Consider the following 18,215-nt stretch of genomic DNA (forward strand, 5'->3'; position numbering starts at 1 on the left):
CTATTTTATATATAGTATTATGTATATGTTACTCCCAAATTCCCAATTTGTTCCTCTCCCTCATTATATATAAAATTATATACTATACATAATCTTAATTACAATCTATAAATTTTTTAAAATTTCAGCTTCATCTTAGGCAATAAGGGCCAAGAAATCATGAATTTGATGTGCTAGTTACATTTCTTCAACTAATACACATTAAAATAAATCCCTATTAAAACAGTGTTCACCCACGCATCCTTTGTATAGCATCTTTGGTAAAGCACTGACACGAGGCAAAGGAACTGCTAAATGTGGTAGCCCTGAGAACCACCATTTTTTCACAATTATCAAAATAAGGAATTTGAATATGATCCTCTCTTACTGAACACCAGCTCCACAAAGAGTCCTTACAGGGTTAATGTGGGAAACGACAGCCAGCACACCCTCGACATATTGTACCTCCCACCACTTCTTATGTATAAATAAGAATAATAATCATATCTAATAGTTAAACAGTGACTCACTGTGCCCCCAAACTTCCAGTTAGAGTTTCTGCAAGGATTTAATCTTCAAAATAACCACACGGGGCTGGCAGTAATGTGATCTTCATTTTACATTCAGGAGGGAAGGTGATATGACTCCAGTCGGGGCAAGGGGGTCTGACCAATGCCTGAAGCAGAAGACTCCATGTCTCCGACCCTGCAGGCCAGAGAGAATTCCTGGCAGCCTGCTCACTGAGCAGTAGGGGCCACAACGGAGGCATGTCATTATCATCAGGTGTGAAGACCAGAGCCCATTTCTGAGCTGGCTGCAACCCCAGGCAGGAACAGATGCTATTTACAGCTGTTACATGAATCAGATTTTAAAAATATATTTTTTCCAATGTGAACTCTTAAGTGATTCAAATGTAAATCAACTATACTTCAATAAAAATTTTAATTATAAAGTAAATAAATAAAGTGATTTAAGATTTAAATAAATCTCTGCACCCACTTGAGATGGACTGCTGAGATCTGAGTCACAAATTAGACCCAGGCTTGTGGATTTGTTAATTTGTGCTTCTGGGTTTGCCCATCCTAGTGGGCCCATATGTAGCACTGAGATACGTCGCAAAATGCCAAACATCAGCCTTCGATGGTATTAAAAACTAAGTAAGCCAGAAACATGTACATGATTCTAATGAGGCTCAAGCATCAGAGTTCTTGGCCAGCCTCATCTCTAAAAGGGCCACCAAAACACAACCAAGAAACAAACTCAAAACATCTGATGGATATATAATGGATTCAGTTACAGAATGTGTTGAATTTAAATGGCTAAATACACTGAGAGCTTGAAGTCATCCCAAGAACTAAGCCTAGGGAAACAGATGAGCTTGTCTGCTCAGAGACCACTGGGAGGGAAGCAGTATCTCCAAGGTGAGGATGGTTGGGTAAAAGTAAGGACAGATGAAGACACATTCTGGGTGAATGAAGCTGATAAGCTACCAAATGGCACAAGGTTGGCACTCCTAGCAGGATTTAACGTGCCAGCTTCTGTAGACAGAAACATCACGGAGCTAGAGGGGTGAGGAATTTGTCATGGTGAAAGCAAGGCTGGACTCCATGGCAAGCACCCTGCATACCCCAAGGGGCAGTTCGCCATCAAGGTTAAAAACACTGGCTACAGTTTCAGAAACACCCAGATCAAGTCGATTCTTTGGCAGATGTGTGACTTGGGATACATTATTCAATCTTTCTCAATCTCAGCTTCCCCATCTTTTTCAAGTGAAAATGACATCAGTATCTACCTCACAAACTGTTGGAAGGATTTTTAAAAACAAGGAACCTCAAGTGCTTTGTATAGTGCCTAGGAAAGGGGGCCTAATAACTCACCAATGACACAGAACTCAGAAATGACAGTTGTTGTTGGAATTTACAACTGCATCTTTGACCTAGTTAGGAAACTGAAGAGGGGAGCCAGAGGGGAAATGAGTTTGGTTCTGGATGCGCTGAGTTAGGAGGCACTTTTGATCATCCAGGAGGAGATGCCCAGCAGGCCCCATACACACATAGGGAGGTGCTCAGGAGACATGTTCCAACTGGGCCTGACCTCAGTGTGCACTTCACCATTTACACCGTGCTTCCGGAGGAGGGGATGGGCTAGTGAGCATCACTTTTATTTTGAAGGAGCCAATTACTGACTTCAATTCCAATGAACCACCAGTAGATTTGGGCACTGCATCAGCTGAGCAATGAGAAATTCCAAAATCCTTCCCAAAAACCAGAAAATTACATTGATCCAGAAGCCTCAGCTCAGATCTAAACTTATTCCTTGCCTCTGCACTTTTGGTTGCAACTTCCTAGTTAAATTTCCATCAGTTAAAACTGAAAAGAAGCATGCACCCCAACGTTCATTGCAGCACTGTTTATAATAGCCAGGACATGAAAGCAACCTAAAGGTCCATCAGCAGAGGAATGGATAGGAAGGTATAGTACATATATACAATGGAATATTACTCAGCCATGAAAAGATTGAAGTAACGCCATTTGCAGCAACATGGATGGCCCTAGAGATTGTCACACTCTCAGAAAGACAACTATCATATGATATTGCTTATATAGAATCCAAAAGACTGATACAAATGAACTTATTTACAAAACAAAATAGTCTCACAGATGTAGAAAACAAAACTAAGGGGGAAAAAAGGGGAGGGATAAATTGTGAGATTGGAATGAACATACACATATTACTATATATAAATTGTGCTTAGACACTTTTCAATCACGTCTGACTCTTTGTGACCCTATGGACTGTAGTCCGCCAGGCTCCTTTGTCCATGGGATTCTCCAGGCAAGAATACTGGAGTGGGTTGTCCTGTCCTCCTCCAGGGGATCTTTCTGACCCAGGGTTCAAACCCAGGTCTCTTTTGTCTACTGCACCAGCACTTTAGCACTAGGCCACAGCTACCTGGGAAGCCCATAGATAACTAATGAGAACCTACTGTATAGCACAGGGAACTCTACACAACACTCTGTAATGACCTATATGGGAAAAGAATCTAAAAAAGAGTGGATATATGTTTATGTATAACTGACTCACTTTGCTATACAACAGAAACTAACATGACACTGTAAATCAAATATACTCCAGTAAAAATTAATTTAAAAAATCTTCCATCAGTAAATAGTAACCCATGTTTTAGGTTTTTTAGTAGTTCTTAAGATAAATTTAATACTATCACTCCTGTTCCCTAGAGAATTATGGAAAGACAATTCTAGGATATTGTTTTCTTGGTTCACTGCTATTATATCTAACATATGCAACACTTTTTGCCAAGTACACGTAACGCTGAAGTACATAAATCTTCAGGGTATACTGTCACCAATTATTTTAGAAATCCTAAAACTTAGATGCACTCTGATAAGACACTTTTATAGTTCTTTTAAAGTATTTTCACTGTTTAAATGGTAAAAAAAAATGAGGACTAAATGACCTCCAGTTTAAAAAAGGTAGTATCAACAGATACATGTATCTTTTTTAAATAGAGGAAAACTGAAAACAATTTAAATGTTCATCAAAGGAGAATATAGGGAAGGCAATGGCAACCCACTCCAGTACTCTTGCCTGGGAAATCCCCTGGACAGAGGAGACTAGTAGGCTGCAGTCCATGGATTCGCTAAGAGTCGGACACGACTGAGCAACTTCACTTTCACTTTTCACTTTCAAGCATTGGAGAAGGAAATGGCAACCCACTCCAGTGTTCTTGCCTGGAGAATCCTAGGGACGGGGGAGCCTGGTAGGCTGCTGTCTAAGGGGGTCACACAGAGTCGGACATGACTGAAGTGACTTAGCAGCAGCAGTATCAACAAAAGCCCAAGCAAAGGAAAATCACCCTGTATTCTGCTAATATGTTGTTTACAGCATCATTTTGGGAGGTATAAAGAGTTTGAACTCACCCAAATTTTCGGTATTAGAGTAATATTCAACAAATTTAAATGTCTAAATGAATTTCAATAAATATCTTAAATATGCTTTCATTACACATGGTAACTGGCTTAGCAAAGGAAAGTACCCCAACTAGACTGAATGGAGACACAGGAAGACAAAGTGGTAAGGCAGCACCTAAGAAAAAGGAGCAGCCAGAAGGTTGTGGAGGAAGAAAAAGAAGAAAGCCAAAGATCCCATCTCTGGAAAAGGAAATGACAACCACTCTAGTATTCTTGTCTGGGAAATCCGATGGACAGAGGAGCCTGGGGGGCTATAGTCCATCCACAGGGTTGCAGAGAGTCGGACCCAACTTAGCACATACAGCACATTGACACCATGCTGCTGGAGTGGGTGAGGAGGCAGGCAAGGCAGGGTGACAAGGGCTGAGTTTATTCTGCAGTGGAAGTGAACGTCTAACCTGAGGCAGCCTGAGGCCTTTGGATGTTAGTGACTTCTACCCGAACTCAGAACTGTGCTGCGGGCTACAGTAGCAGGACCCACCCTGAGGACAAGGTCAGACTGCCGAATCTCTGTCTTGTTGAGAAAGGGAAGCAGTCCATACTTTGCATTGTTCTGGAGAACATGAGGCAGGGATCATTCATATTTTTGGAAGCAGCTTCCATACAGCACCAAACCAAATACACAATTTGGGGAGAAAAGAAGAAATGACCTTCTAGACAAGTCTAACCAAGGGACTTGATGAATGTTTCCACTTTCCTCTGATTATTCAAGATTTAACTTTGTCACCTATATGCGCACTGTCGAAGAACCACTGAGAAATAAACAAGGGAAATGGCTGATGAACAGGGTCTAATCTCTGAAAACATCTTTTCCCTTCCATGTGTCACAAAAGTGGAGCCAAGTGCTCAGCTAAGCTGTGGGGGGCAGGGGAGGGGGGAGGAGAAAGAGCAAATAACACCCGTGAGTGTCCAAGATTCAGAAACATCCTCCTGGTACATGGAGAAAGCTCGGTGCTGGAATGTTGATCATTTCTCAGTCTAAACAACTTTCCGCATCTTCTAGCTGATTCCTGCACAACTGAACACGTCCATGGGACAGCTGATAAAAATCTCCGATTAAGGTAGCAAGACCCATTTTCAAAAGGGGTTTCATTAATGAGCCGATGTGCTTTGAAAAGCAAAAGGAAATTATATACAAGGCAAACAGGAAAGCTACAGAAAGAAATTCCAACCTTCAAAGCAGACTGTATCTTCATAGGCTCATTCAATGTCAGTTATGAAAAATTAAGTCAAAAAAGTGGTACTTGCAGTTCCTCCACAGAGACACAGAAAAGTATGATTCTAGGGAACTGGAAGAGACAGAAGAGGTTGTCCACCTTGGGTTTGGGGGTTGTTTAGAGCACTGTCAGACACTGAGCATCTAGGCAAACAGTCTGATCTCTTCCAGACTATTCTTCATAAGCATGAAAGAAGGAAAAGGCAGAAAGGAGGCTTTTAAAATGACTATAATATATGAGAAATGATGTGCAGAGGAAAGGGGGCATATGACAACTCTCTGTACTATATGTTCAATTTTCTATAAACCTAAAACCTCTTAAAAATAAAATCTATTACTTAAAAACCTAACACATGTATAAGCACACTGATTAAAAGTCTAGACTCTGGAGTCAGAGTCCTAAGCTTAGTCTGAGATGCCACTTGTTCACAGCTATTATGTCCTTGGCCAGATGAGCCACTTCAAAACTCAGATTCTCTGTAAACAGTATAGTGAGGATAAATGGGACAATAACATACATTCACCACAGTTCTTGGCCTGACTTTAAAATTGAACTTAAAATTTTTAAAAATAATAACCTGATGGTTCAGGCTGTGGGATTTTTATTCATAAGGCAGCTATAGAAATGGCTATCAGATAATTATATTGTCATCTATGAGTTCTGAAATCATTTTTAAAAATGCTTTATTTGGAAAACAAGGATTATTGTGGAGCTCCTTGTTTCAGAGACTATGAAGATGGTGATAAAAGCATCAGAAAAAATTTATTAACAGTAAAGATCTTTTCTAGCCAAGTTATGTCATAGGTGTAGCACAGGATAGATTTTATGATAATGAATGTAGTTTCAACTTTAATAAGAGGTAATTATTCAACCATCAGCTCTTGATTCCCTTAAGCAAAAGGTATTTATGACAGATTAATGATGTCATAAATACCTTTTGCTTAAGGGAACTAGTACAATGTCAATCAAATGCAGGAGTCGAGAGAGGACCTAGGGAACAAACAGTGCTAAATGTCATTTCCACACCTTGCAAATTATCAGAAATTATAATAAAGTAGACATTTAAAGACAAATGCAAGCATTATCAACTGGAGGGAAGGAGATATAAGCTCTGAATGGCCAGCTTTTTAAATAATGATCACTGACATTTATTGAGCATTTACCATGGGTGATGTGCTAAAAACCTGATATGTATTATATGCTGTCATCCTCACAACAATCCTAAGAGGTAGATACTATCCTTTTTCCCTTTTCAAAGAAAAGGAAACTGAGGCACAGAGATCAAATAACCTGTCCAAGATTACCCAACAAGCATATCAAGTTCTACGAAGAGCTGTATTTCTGAGCAAGACAGAACCAATGAATATAATTCATTTGGTCTTTCAAGAAGTCTATGGCATGGTGTTCATACCAAAAGTTATTTAAAAACAAAACCAAATGATGATTGGGCTAAATGTTTTTTAATGGAAAAAAAAAAATTCACTTACTAATAGGCCCCAAAGAACAGGGTTGAATTAGTATCTTTATGAGAGACATGTCAGTACTAATCCTTGCTAATGGATCCTGAATTAACCTTTTTTCATATTTCAAAAACAACATAGAAGCAAAAATAGAGTTGTGAGTCCAAGTTTGCAGATGATGTTAGTATTTTTTAAAGAGTAAAATGCAAAGCAACCACAGAAGAAGCTTGCAAACCAGGAGGAAGGTCAATAGTGGCAGATGACCCTCAGTGTGGGTCAGTGGAGAAAACTAACCCATCTATACTTAACAGATAATCAGCACTAAACTATTAGTTTGATAGAAAATGGGATTTTTGGAGCTTTTATAGAGTATAAGATATGACAAAAAAGGTCAAGAAAACAATGTACATTTCTAGGAAGAGTATGGAAAGCAATCCAACAATCATAATTATTTTTTGAATAGTTGATGAAATTATCCCACTGCCCATATTTTTAGGTATTAATTCATTTTTTATTTAGGTCATCATAGTTTCACGGGTAGTTGTGAGAAATTATAGACGTATCTCTTGTACACTTCGTCCAATTTCCCCCAATAGTATCATTTGGCAAAAGCATAGTACCTGTGTCCATATGTACAAATAAAATTATACTATTTCATTTAATCTGGAAAACACTATGTGGGTCAGGTAAATACACATGAGAAAGGCATGGGGGTCCAGAGATGGTTAAGCTCGGAGGAGCTGAAATGACTATAGGAACAGAGGGGCTGCAGTGGTTAATCAACTACAAATCTAGATGTTTTTATTCTAGCAAAACAGTCAGGGATGTACTTTTAAAATGACTTTAAAGCATATTAGTTATACAGTGTGTACCTAGGCTGCCTTTGGGCTCAATTTCAAATTTAAGAATATTAGAACTATGTGGACTTTACATTTAGGTAGGATGGCAAATGAAATATCATGTGAAATACTCAGACCATGGAGTCTGATTGGGGAAATTTCCCCACTCCCCCCCTTTCCTCCCAGCACCCGCTGCCACTCACTACTGTGGGACCATCTACGAGTTATATTCAGTCTCCAAGTTCATTTCCTCATCTTTCACTTGGGGATAATAATGTCTCCTAGGGTGGTTGTGACGATAAAGTAAGAAAATTACTGCAACAATGCCTGGTGCAAAAGAAGAGGTCATTGTTAGCTAAGGTTGATGTTATTCATTTAAAGACCTTCAAAGCAGAGTTTCTAAACTCTGGCACTCTTGACATTTTGGACCAGATAACAGTTTGCTGGGGCAGTGCTGGGGTCATGGCTTGTCTTATACACTGAAGGATGTTCAGCAGGACCTCTGGACTCTGCCCACCAGATGCCAGTGGCACTCACACTCCAGCTGTGACACCAAAACAGTATCTCCAGATGTCGCTGAATGTTCCGAAGGCAGGGGCAGAGCATGGGAGGGGGGGTGAAAACCACTGTTTTAAAGGACCCAGTTTAGAACAAGATGAAGTACTACTCTCTACAGTGATTGCCATTTTCTAGTTAGACTAGCACATCAGTGCTACGTACTAAAACACATAAAAAGGTTCAAGAAGGATTTAGAACTAACACACACACAAACACAAACTCAGTGTATGAAGTTTCTGAAAGATATTTGGAGTTCTGGGCACTTATGAGGTTGAGGTCTTGAAGACTCCCTCATACTGACTTTCAAAGACTATTTCTGGGGGCTGTTGCCAGATAAGATGGGACATTATGTGGGTGATCAGACCCAGCTCGTGGGAGGCCTGAGGTGCTTCCTGCTCCTGAAACCCAATTATAAACTGCACCTGGTGCCTTGCAGGAATACTGGTTCCACAAGTGTTCCCGAATCTCCTTGAACATCAGAATCATCAACAGGAGCTTTGCAAACATGGAGATTTTCAGGCCTCAACTATACACTTTAATTTTGTATCTTGTGGTGGACAGCCCAGACAACTGTACATTTAATAAGCCCTGCCAAGTAAGAATGTCTGGTCAAATAGACAGTGTCTTGAAATATGACAGAGAAGGTCAGGTTCTCTTTGACTCTGCCCCATTTCAACTCCAACATTAGAAAGAAACCTGCAGACCATGCAGGATTCTTTTGGGAATAATTACAGACTGTACCTAGATATAGGTTTCCCAGGTGGTGCAGTGGTCAAAAATCTGCCTGCCAAGGCAGGAGACACCAGAGATGCAGATTCAGTCTTTGTGCTGGGAAGACCCCCTGGAGTAGGAAATGTCAACCAACTCCAGTATTCTTGCCTGGAAAATTCTATGGACAGAGGAGCTTGGCAGGCTACAGTCTATGGGGTCACAAAGAGTTGGACTGAGCACACAGCAGCAGCAGCAGCAGCTAGATATATGACATTAGCATTGTCTAACAATCAACATTAGCAACAAGGCTCTTAGCCAAATGGAAATTTCAACTTGAAAAATCAAGATTTTAGAATAAAATAATTAATTATGTATTGCTTTGGAATTTCTTTTTGGCCAAGCATGCAAGATCTTAGTTCCTCAAGCAGGCATCAAACCTGTGTCTCTTGTAGTGAAAGCATGGAACCTTAACCACTAGACCACCAGGGAAGTCCCTGGAATTATTACTTCTAGTAATAAGTCTCCAATGATAGCTTATACTAAAAACTCCATCACCTGTGCTCAAACAGAACAGGCATTACTATACTTAGTCATGTGGCACAATGTCAAACGGTGCTTCTACACGTGTTAAAAATGATGAGAAGCTGAAAAGACAATCCTCATTCCATTTTCCAATCAACAACACCAGAAGAGGAGCTTTTTAATGTCTGGTGGAAACGTCTGCTTCAACTGTAAGGGGGATTCTGGGCCCCCAGTACTGTGTGGCTTTCCATCTCACATTATGCAGTTTGCAGCCCACAGGCAGGGTGACCAACTGTCCAGGACTGCCCGGAACTGAGGATCCCCCAGCACTGGGACTTTTAGTGCTAAAACCAGGGCAGTCGGTGACCCTCTGCACAGTCCTGGAGCTGCCCTGAAGCTGGCAACCACTCTATCACTTTTTTCTAAACATCGTTACCTCCCTCAGATCTGTCCCCATCGAGCTCCAGCTTGAGCACCTTTCTCCTCCTGAAGTAAACGCACTGAGCCAACTGCTCACAGACCCTGCAAATCCATGTGGTCTGTAAGCTTCTTCCTGATGATGAAACTAAGTCAAAGAGAAGCTAAGAGAACCTGACCTTTTCACTCTCATAATTTAAGATACTGTCCACTTAAATAGTGGCTTCCAGTACTTGAAAACGCTAATGAGATATAAAGACTCTAGGACTTCGAACCTTAGAGTGTCTAGAGATGAAGACTGAGAAACCCCAGGTATAAAAGCTTCCTGGTAACTGCGATGTGCGGGAAGGTTCACTAACACACTCTAGAACACAGTGCCCCTTCAGGGTGTCATAAAATCTGCTCTTGCTGCAAGTGCAGTTTGTAGTTGCATTTCTAGAACAGGGAGGATCACAGATATTTTGCTAGATGAGATGAATCTTTGTATTCTGTAAATTCAAGTTAAAATTCAATATTTTGATTTAAGGTCAAAGACATAAAGAATACAAAATTTTGCTCAGACCATCATTTCAGATGCCCTCCGTAAATGTTAAACAACTTTAGGGAATTGTCTGGAGGTCCATGGATTAGGACTCCACACTCTCACTACTGAGGGCCCAGGCAACCCCTGGTCAGGGAAATAAGATCCCACAAGCCACATGGTGCGGCCAAAAAAAAAAAAAAGATTAACTTTGACGTTTAAAATAAATAAACAACTTAAGTCATGCTTTAAATCAAATTTCAAGTAAGACTGAAACCGACATAAATCACAAAGATTTATATTTGTGAATGCTTGCTTTGAATGGTTAATTAGTTGCCATCCAGATATTTCTATAAAAATCACTAGCTGGATTTTGTCCTTGTTATACCAAATATTAACATCAACTATTACTAATACAACATTTACAGACATCTAAGGCCCAGGACTATATTCTATACTTTAAGAGAAAAATATTATTTTAAGTTACCATAATCTTTTCTAGACTTATGGCATCTGTGCTCATCTATGCTATCACACTATCATTGGGGCTTTATGCATGCACATAACTACAGTTTCCAGGAGTTCAGAGATCATTCCAGAAACTCAGTCATAGGCCCAGAGTGAAGAACTGCTGATCTAATATGAACATAAATTTCTCCCTTCTGAGTGACATGTGGACTAGAACATGCATAGCCTTCCTTTAAGAGTGTGTCTTGGAAGCCAGTGAGACCAAACCACCCCATAAATTGAACTGTGAAAGCCTCTTTGAAATGCTCATCACTTTGGCAACATTCTTACCACATGAAGAGACTCCTTACATCCCTGAAAACATCTAGTAAGTGATTTCTAGATTGTGTCAAAGGGATTTTTAAAAAAGAAAATTAGAGGAAGCATGTGTCAAGGCCCAATACAGTGGCTGGGACTTCACTTTCCCTGCATTGACTCCCATGTAGTCGATTTAGCTAAATGAGACTCCTTATTCATGAGCTCTGCAAAGGCCAAAAGCATCAAGATGGGTTTTATCTTTGCAAACTTGCAGGAGCTGTCCCTGCCCAGTGTGTGTGTATGCACATACAAGTGTGCCCACACAGACACACCAACATACAGAGTGGAAACTTCTCTGTTTCATAAACTCTCTTGGAAGTACTGGGATATCTCAGCTTTACCTACATTTTAGAAAATCCAACATCCAGCCCACAAGGCTCCTCTGTAAGGAAGCTTCTGCCCATTCCTGTTATTTGACACCTAAGACGGAATATGTTGATGGCTCCTTTGTATGGGCGATCTCCACATAAATGCAGTGGTGGTGGTTTAGTCATTAAGTCATTTCTGACTCTTGGGATCCCATGGACTATAGCCCGCCATTATAATCCTCTGTCCATGGGATTTTCCAGGCAAGAATACTGGGGTAGGTTGCCATTTCTTACTCCAGGGGATCTTCCCGACCTAGGGATTGAACCCAGGTCTCCTGCATTGCAGGTAGATTCTTTACCGACTGAGCCACCAGGGTACATATCTTTATTTTATAAAGAATGTATTAATAAGTTGGTTCAAAATCCTGTCCATCAAGAGTGAGAAAATATAAAATACTACCAACCTTTGGAAAAAATAAGATACATTTACACACAAAAGTCATGATAAAATATTATATATATATACACACACACACATACACATATCCAACATGCAACAAATATTATATTGAATGGTCCTTATCAGATACTTGTGAACATCAGATAATTCAAAAATTAACTTGTATTTGACTTGAGACTTCTCCCTGTGTCTCTATGTTGCTTGTTTACAGAGAGTGGAATAGGGGGTTGGTGGAAGAAGGGCATTGTCTAATCATTTGACTCAAATCCCTAATTGGCTCAGCATTGGCTCTTGACCAATTTTACTTGCATCTCATCCAAACACAATGGCCAACAAAGCCGAGGAGCTCACCACATAACAATACAACCAACTGGCCACCTACATACATAGGGAAATAATTTATCACTTACAAGTAGGGTCACACTAAACCTCAGTGTTCTTACTATGAATAGTATTATTTCACAGGCTTAAGGGTTTAAATTAATAACTATGAAGTTTACAACAGTGCCTGGGCATAGAAAGTCTTTGACAATAATACTGGCTACTACTAATAGCTATTATTAGCCACTAATACATATTTAAACACTGAAGATGACTGTTTTGCTTACTTAGACCACGTGGGTCTGATTTAAACACTAAGGTGTTCAATCCACTATTGCTAATGGTACTGAAATACATTACCTTTGTAAATCTTTTCCTTCAGTTCCTAGAGATAGGATCCATGAAGCAAGCTCACCTAAACCTATTTCTATCATCCAAACAGAAATCAGTCTGCAAACCTCTGACCCACTGGTATTAGAAAAGATATTCTGTGATCTCATTTCTACTCAAGTTAATTTACTTTTCTTTCCTACTGAAGTCTTCCTGGGAGCATCTGTTCACCTTCTGCTTGCTAGCCAACCTGATATCTGCGAGATTAAAACCAGAGAAACTAACAGACAAATGAGACCCAAGTTTGAGACTTTCCAAAACAAAAATTAATGCTAAAAAAAAAAAAAAAAATGAGACAGAACAAGACACTATAGGATTAGAAGAAGCCACATCACTCACCTCCACCTTCCCAGGGTTTATGGATCACCTAACAAGCAATGTTAAAACTCCCCTAACTCCTCAAAAATATTGAGAGTCTCAACACAGCCCAGATGATCTAAATCCAGTGATATAAACAAGCCACGTGTGTATCACAGGACTCCAAATAGGAAAATGAAGACCACTTATGATGGGTGCCTTTTCACCTGACACCATCTCTGGGGGCTCTGGTCCCCAGCTAGAGAAAAAGATCTAGATTCCAGCACGTCTTAACTCCCCCTGCTCCCTGTCAGCTCCCCAGTGCACCAGGCACTGTTTCCCACAGAAGCTAGGTTCAGGGGAAGCAGCAAAGGGTGAAACTATCCTGAGAGCACAGATGAGGACCCCGAGCCCAGCCTCTTACCTGCGGCCCCTGCCCCTTCAGCAGGCACACTCTGGGTGGACACTGGGGCTGGGTCCTTGACTCCGTGCACCTGCGCAGCTTCTTCCTGGTGTGTCAAAAAGGCAGAGCACAGATCAGTTTCCACAGCTTGGAGCTTCAGCAAGGAATTCTGCCAGCAAAAGCAGAACATCGGGCTGGCTCAGTTAAGATGCTAACGCAATGCTGGGTCTGCGGCTTCCTTCCCCAGCACCCGGCCAGAAGGGGGTCTCAGGCAGAACTGGCTGTGCCAGAAGCAGAGGCACGGTACTCCACATGCAGTCTCAGTTTCTGTTTTATATAAATGTAACGTATATTGATTATCTGTGACACATGGGACCGGTGATTTCGTCAGCAAGAGACGCTGCACTCAGAGGGCCAATCTGAGAAGGTATCTGCTTCCGGGGTGCCTGAGCCTTTGCGCTTTCCAAGTGTTTGATTCACCGTGCTGACATCAAGAGCAGATGACAATGGTAGCCCCTCCCCGGCTACCATTCATAAAAGCCAGCATCCCGCCTCTGCAAAGCCCGCAGCAGCCCGCAGTGCACAAAGAGTTACTGCCGCAGAGGCCGCCTGGCAGCTGGGAGGTGCTTCGGGGCTCCCTTTTCTGCATCTGCACGTGGGCTGTGTGCCTGTGTCTGGGGGGGTCTGTGTGTGCGAGTGTACATGTGTCTTCTCAAGTTACTTTTCTCACATGGAATGGCTACAGCCGCCTGCTGTCAGAACAGAGGACAGGGATGGAGGGAGATGATGACCTTGGTCCCTTAGTCTGACCCCATTGCTGAGGGAGAAGTGATTCATCATTTATAACTCCCAGCCAACCTCCCCCATCCCCAGCTTCATTTCTCATTTTAAATTCTTCCTGTGTTTTAATAAGAGCAAAGTCATACAGACTGACGCATGTATCCTGCCATGATGCAGATGCTCGGCAAACTCGGACCCCAGCAGGTGAAAGTGAGTCACGCCGAGTCCCTGGCCCGGCCCTCTTCCCTGTAACGGCCTCAGAGCTCCTCCACCGACCAGGGCCTTCCACCCACCAGGTTTCCGGCAAAGGACAGTGGGGGGCAGGGGGTGCTACCTGAAGTAGAGCCACAGGTCCTCCCCCATTATGACCCAACACACACACACACACACACACACACACATGCTCCTACTTACACCCTGTCTCCATATAACTTAGTCCCCACACACCCTCATAATCAACTGCCACTTCCTACTCCAGACACACACTCCGGTCCTATATATACCCCTGCACTCTATTATACACATACTCCAGCTCCCTACCCTATACACACCTTCACCCCCCTCCTCCACACCCTCATGCCCAAGTCTCTACCTTCACACTCTACTCCACACATAGTTTACAACCAAATACCCACCTCCACCCACACACATGCTCATCCCTCCTCCCCCAATCCTTTTATCCCCATTCCCCCCACACCAACACCCTACTTTATATACACCCCTACATACACCCTCATCCTCAATTCCCACTCACATATCCTGTTCCCACCCCTCATCCCCAGACACCCTGATTCCTTACCCCACATAAATGCCAACCCTCCACACCTCCTCACACCCCAACCCCTTTCTGCACACATGCTCTCATCCTTCTGTTGATGTGAGTAAATACGAACCCACAACTGTGTTTTAAAAAGCTGCTCACTGAGGGACTTCCCTGGTGGTCCAGTGGCTGAGACTCCTCGTTCCCAATGCAGGGGGCCCAGTTTCAATACCTGGTCTGGGAGCTAGATCCCGCATGCCACAACTAAACATCTCAACCTGCCACAAAGAAGATGGAAGATCCCTTATGCAGCAACTAAGACCCAGTGCACCCAAAGAAATAAATGCTTTTTCAAAAGCTTCTCATGGAGGAATGTCTTAAATCCCTAGTCTTTTGGCCAGTTTGAAAGTGGCAGAACCTCTTTCAAACAGGCTCAGGACCTCTCCTCTGCTCAGCTCAGAGATGGAGTAAGACCTGGTACAAACCTCCCCCATACCCAGGGGCTGACGGCCAAGGGCCCACAGCTGAGATGAAGCATCTGTCTGATGCCAGCCCATTTTTTACAGCTTCTTCTTCCTCCCTGGGGTGTTTTCCCAGCAGTTACATGTGGAAGCAAGGGCTCAAGGTTATTAATAGGAGGTACAGAAGGAGCAAGGGTACCAGGTTTCTGGAAAGTTTCAGTAATCAAGCATTTGGGAGGCAAAAATGCATGATTCCAGGCTAGCTTTCTACTGAAGGACCTTGGAAACTGGAGTGACCTCTCATAAGGAGCAAAACTACTCTGAAAATTAAGAAATCTTATCTTCCCTGTAGCTCAGACGGTAGAGAATCTGCCTGCAGGGCAGGGGACCCAGGTTCAATCCCTGGGTCGGGAAGATCCTCTGGAGAAGGGAATGGCAATCCACTCCAGTATTCTTACCTGGATAATCCCATGGACAGAGGAGCCTGGCGGCCCACAGTCTATGGGGTCGCAAAGAGTTGGACACGACTGAGCAACTAACACTATTACTATCACCACCACCAGCTATACCCTCTGTCTGCAACAGCAAACAGAACAGGGGTTCCACAAAGAGGTACCCCTAAAAACAGGCACTTCTACAAACAGAAACACTGTGTGAGCCAGTCAGCCCACTGCTGGGTACACATCCCCAAAATATTGAAAGCAGTGACTCTTAACAGCTATTTGTACATCCACATTCATAGCAACATTATTCACAATAACCAAGAAATATATTGTGGACTGAACTGTCTCCCCCAAATTCATATACTGAAGCCCTAACCTCCAACATAACTACCTTTGGAGATGAGGCCTTCAAGAGGCAATTGAGGTAAAATAAGGTCATAAGGGTGAGGCTGACCAGTGCCCTTAGAACAATAGAGAGAGAGAGACCCAGGGATGCATGGTCATAGACAAAAGGCCATGTGAGGACACAGAGAGAAGGCAGCTGTCTGCAAGCCATGGAGGAGGCTTCAGGAGAAACCAATTTTGCTGACACATTCACCTTGGACCTCCCACATCCAGAACTGTGACAAATGTTTTGGCCACTGAGTCTGTGGCATCTTTTTTTTTTAATTGTAGCCCTAATAGAGTTTTAGCAGATTAATACAAGGTGGAAACAACCCAAGGTGCCCATCAGCAGATGAACTGATAAATGAAATGTGATATATATATAATACATACAATGAAATAGTATTTAGCTTTAAAGAGGAAGACAGTTTTAACACACGCCACAAGATGAATGAACCTTGAGAACATTATACTGAATGAAATGAGCCAGTCAAAAAGGACACACATTCTAGGCAGTAAAATCCACAGAGCTGGAAAGCAGAATGGTGGCTGCCATGGGGCTGGTGGGGAAGGAAAGGAGGTTTGTGTTTAATGGGTGTGGAGATGAAGACTGGGAAGATAAATCAAGTTCTGGAGATGGATGGTGGTGATGGCTGCCCCAAAACACGAATGTACTTAATGCCACTGAATTGTATACTTTAAAATGGCTAAGTTGTGAAATTTTACATTGTCTATTTTACCATGGTTTTAAAAAACAAAAAGAGAAACAGTCCTTCTCTACATTTAGCGGGAGGATGTGGGACCAGCCACCTCTCGTCAACTCTATGTGTTCTTACAGATTCTACAAAGCAGATGAGGACACGGCCTTCACACAGAACCAGGGGCTCTGTCTGCTACATACTGTGGGGCTGACTTTGGACAAGAATCTTGGCTATTCTAAGCTTTAATTTCCTCATGCATAATAAGAAGCAGGGATGACAATGACAATGGCACCTGCTTCAAGAATGAAATGAGGAAGGCACAGAGTGAGTTTTGCACAGTGCCAGCACACAGCAAATACTCACGCCCTGGCCACTGTGGTTACGATATGTGTGTCTCCAAACCCCAGAGGCCACTGGACAGAGCACTGGTGGTGGGGGGCCAGACCCCACTGAAGCTCTGGGTCCTGACTCATCACTCCACCTCCCAGGCCTCACTCTGTGATTCTGCCCAGGAAGTACTTGAGACCAGGTGACTTGTAAGTTCCCTTCCAACTTTCCAGGACAGAAAAACATCATGCTCATGTACTGAGGCTGAGGCACAGAAGCTGGCAGTGTGTGTGCTTGGACGGTGTTTGTGGAACCAAACCAAGTATTTATTCACACAACACAAACAAAGAGTGAAGAATCTCACTGCAGAGAGGTTTGTCAGGTCACATTCAGAGGCCTCTCCAGTCTCCCAGAAAGTGAGTAATGCTGAGACCCAGTTACAGCTGGAAGCAGTCATGGGTGGTTCCCAACCATCTTCCCTGCCCTCCGTCTCCCTCACTAGTACTGAGGCCCAACAGAGATGCTGAGCATCAGAGGAGATCTATTTGCACAGCTGGTTTGTTCCTCTCTCAGACACCAGACAGGAGGAAGTTTAATGGGACAGGGAAGAAGAGAGTGCCCAATGGAATAGGAGAGAGAAGATGAAGGTCTCGTGGGACAAGAAGACATCCAAGGAGAAGGGAAAACGTGAACTGCTGGAACTGAGGACCAGGGGGCGGACTGCAAGAAACTGCATGCCAACAGTCATCAGCTATGCCCCGTCCCTACCCCACAACGACCCCTAACCTGAGGACTGCCTGCTACTGTGCCTGTTTCTCAGCACAGGAAGAGTGTGGGGACTGAGATGCCCGGCATGGACAGCCCCCGATGACCAGAGAATCCAGACAGGAAAGGCTTTACCCGTGAACCATCTGTGCCACTGTCACATAAGGAGGCACGCAATTCCATCAGGGCTGAGCCCGACAGAGCCGCCTCTGAGAAGCTCCCACTGCATACGCGAGGTCACACCACCACAGCTGCACCGGCACACGCGCAGCGCCCGGGCTCTGGCAGCTCTCAATGTACAAAGAGCTGCGCTGGGCTCCCGAGCCTGAGGCCGACGTCAGTCCCTTCCTCATGGGGCCCCAGTCTAGTGTCGAG

The 18,215-nt window shown here is 43.0% G+C and overlaps 1 protein-coding gene across 5 annotated transcripts in view; it reads right to left on the bottom strand.

The window, feature by feature from the left end:
• FAM13C (family with sequence similarity 13 member C) overlaps positions 1-18,215 on the bottom strand; it is a 135,973-nt gene that overhangs the window by 26,810 nt on the left and 90,948 nt on the right. For all 5 annotated transcript variants that reach the window (XM_061161573.1, XM_061161572.1, XM_061161571.1 and 2 more), the window contains one exon: positions 13,241-13,325. In XM_061161573.1, coding sequence (XP_061017556.1) covers positions 13,241-13,325 — 85 coding nt within the window. The remainder of the gene's footprint in view (positions 1-13,240; positions 13,326-18,215) is intronic.

This window comes from Dama dama, chromosome 15 (genome assembly GCF_033118175.1).
Source record: "Dama dama isolate Ldn47 chromosome 15, ASM3311817v1, whole genome shotgun sequence".
NCBI classification, from domain to species: Eukaryota; Metazoa; Chordata; class Mammalia; order Artiodactyla; family Cervidae; genus Dama; species Dama dama.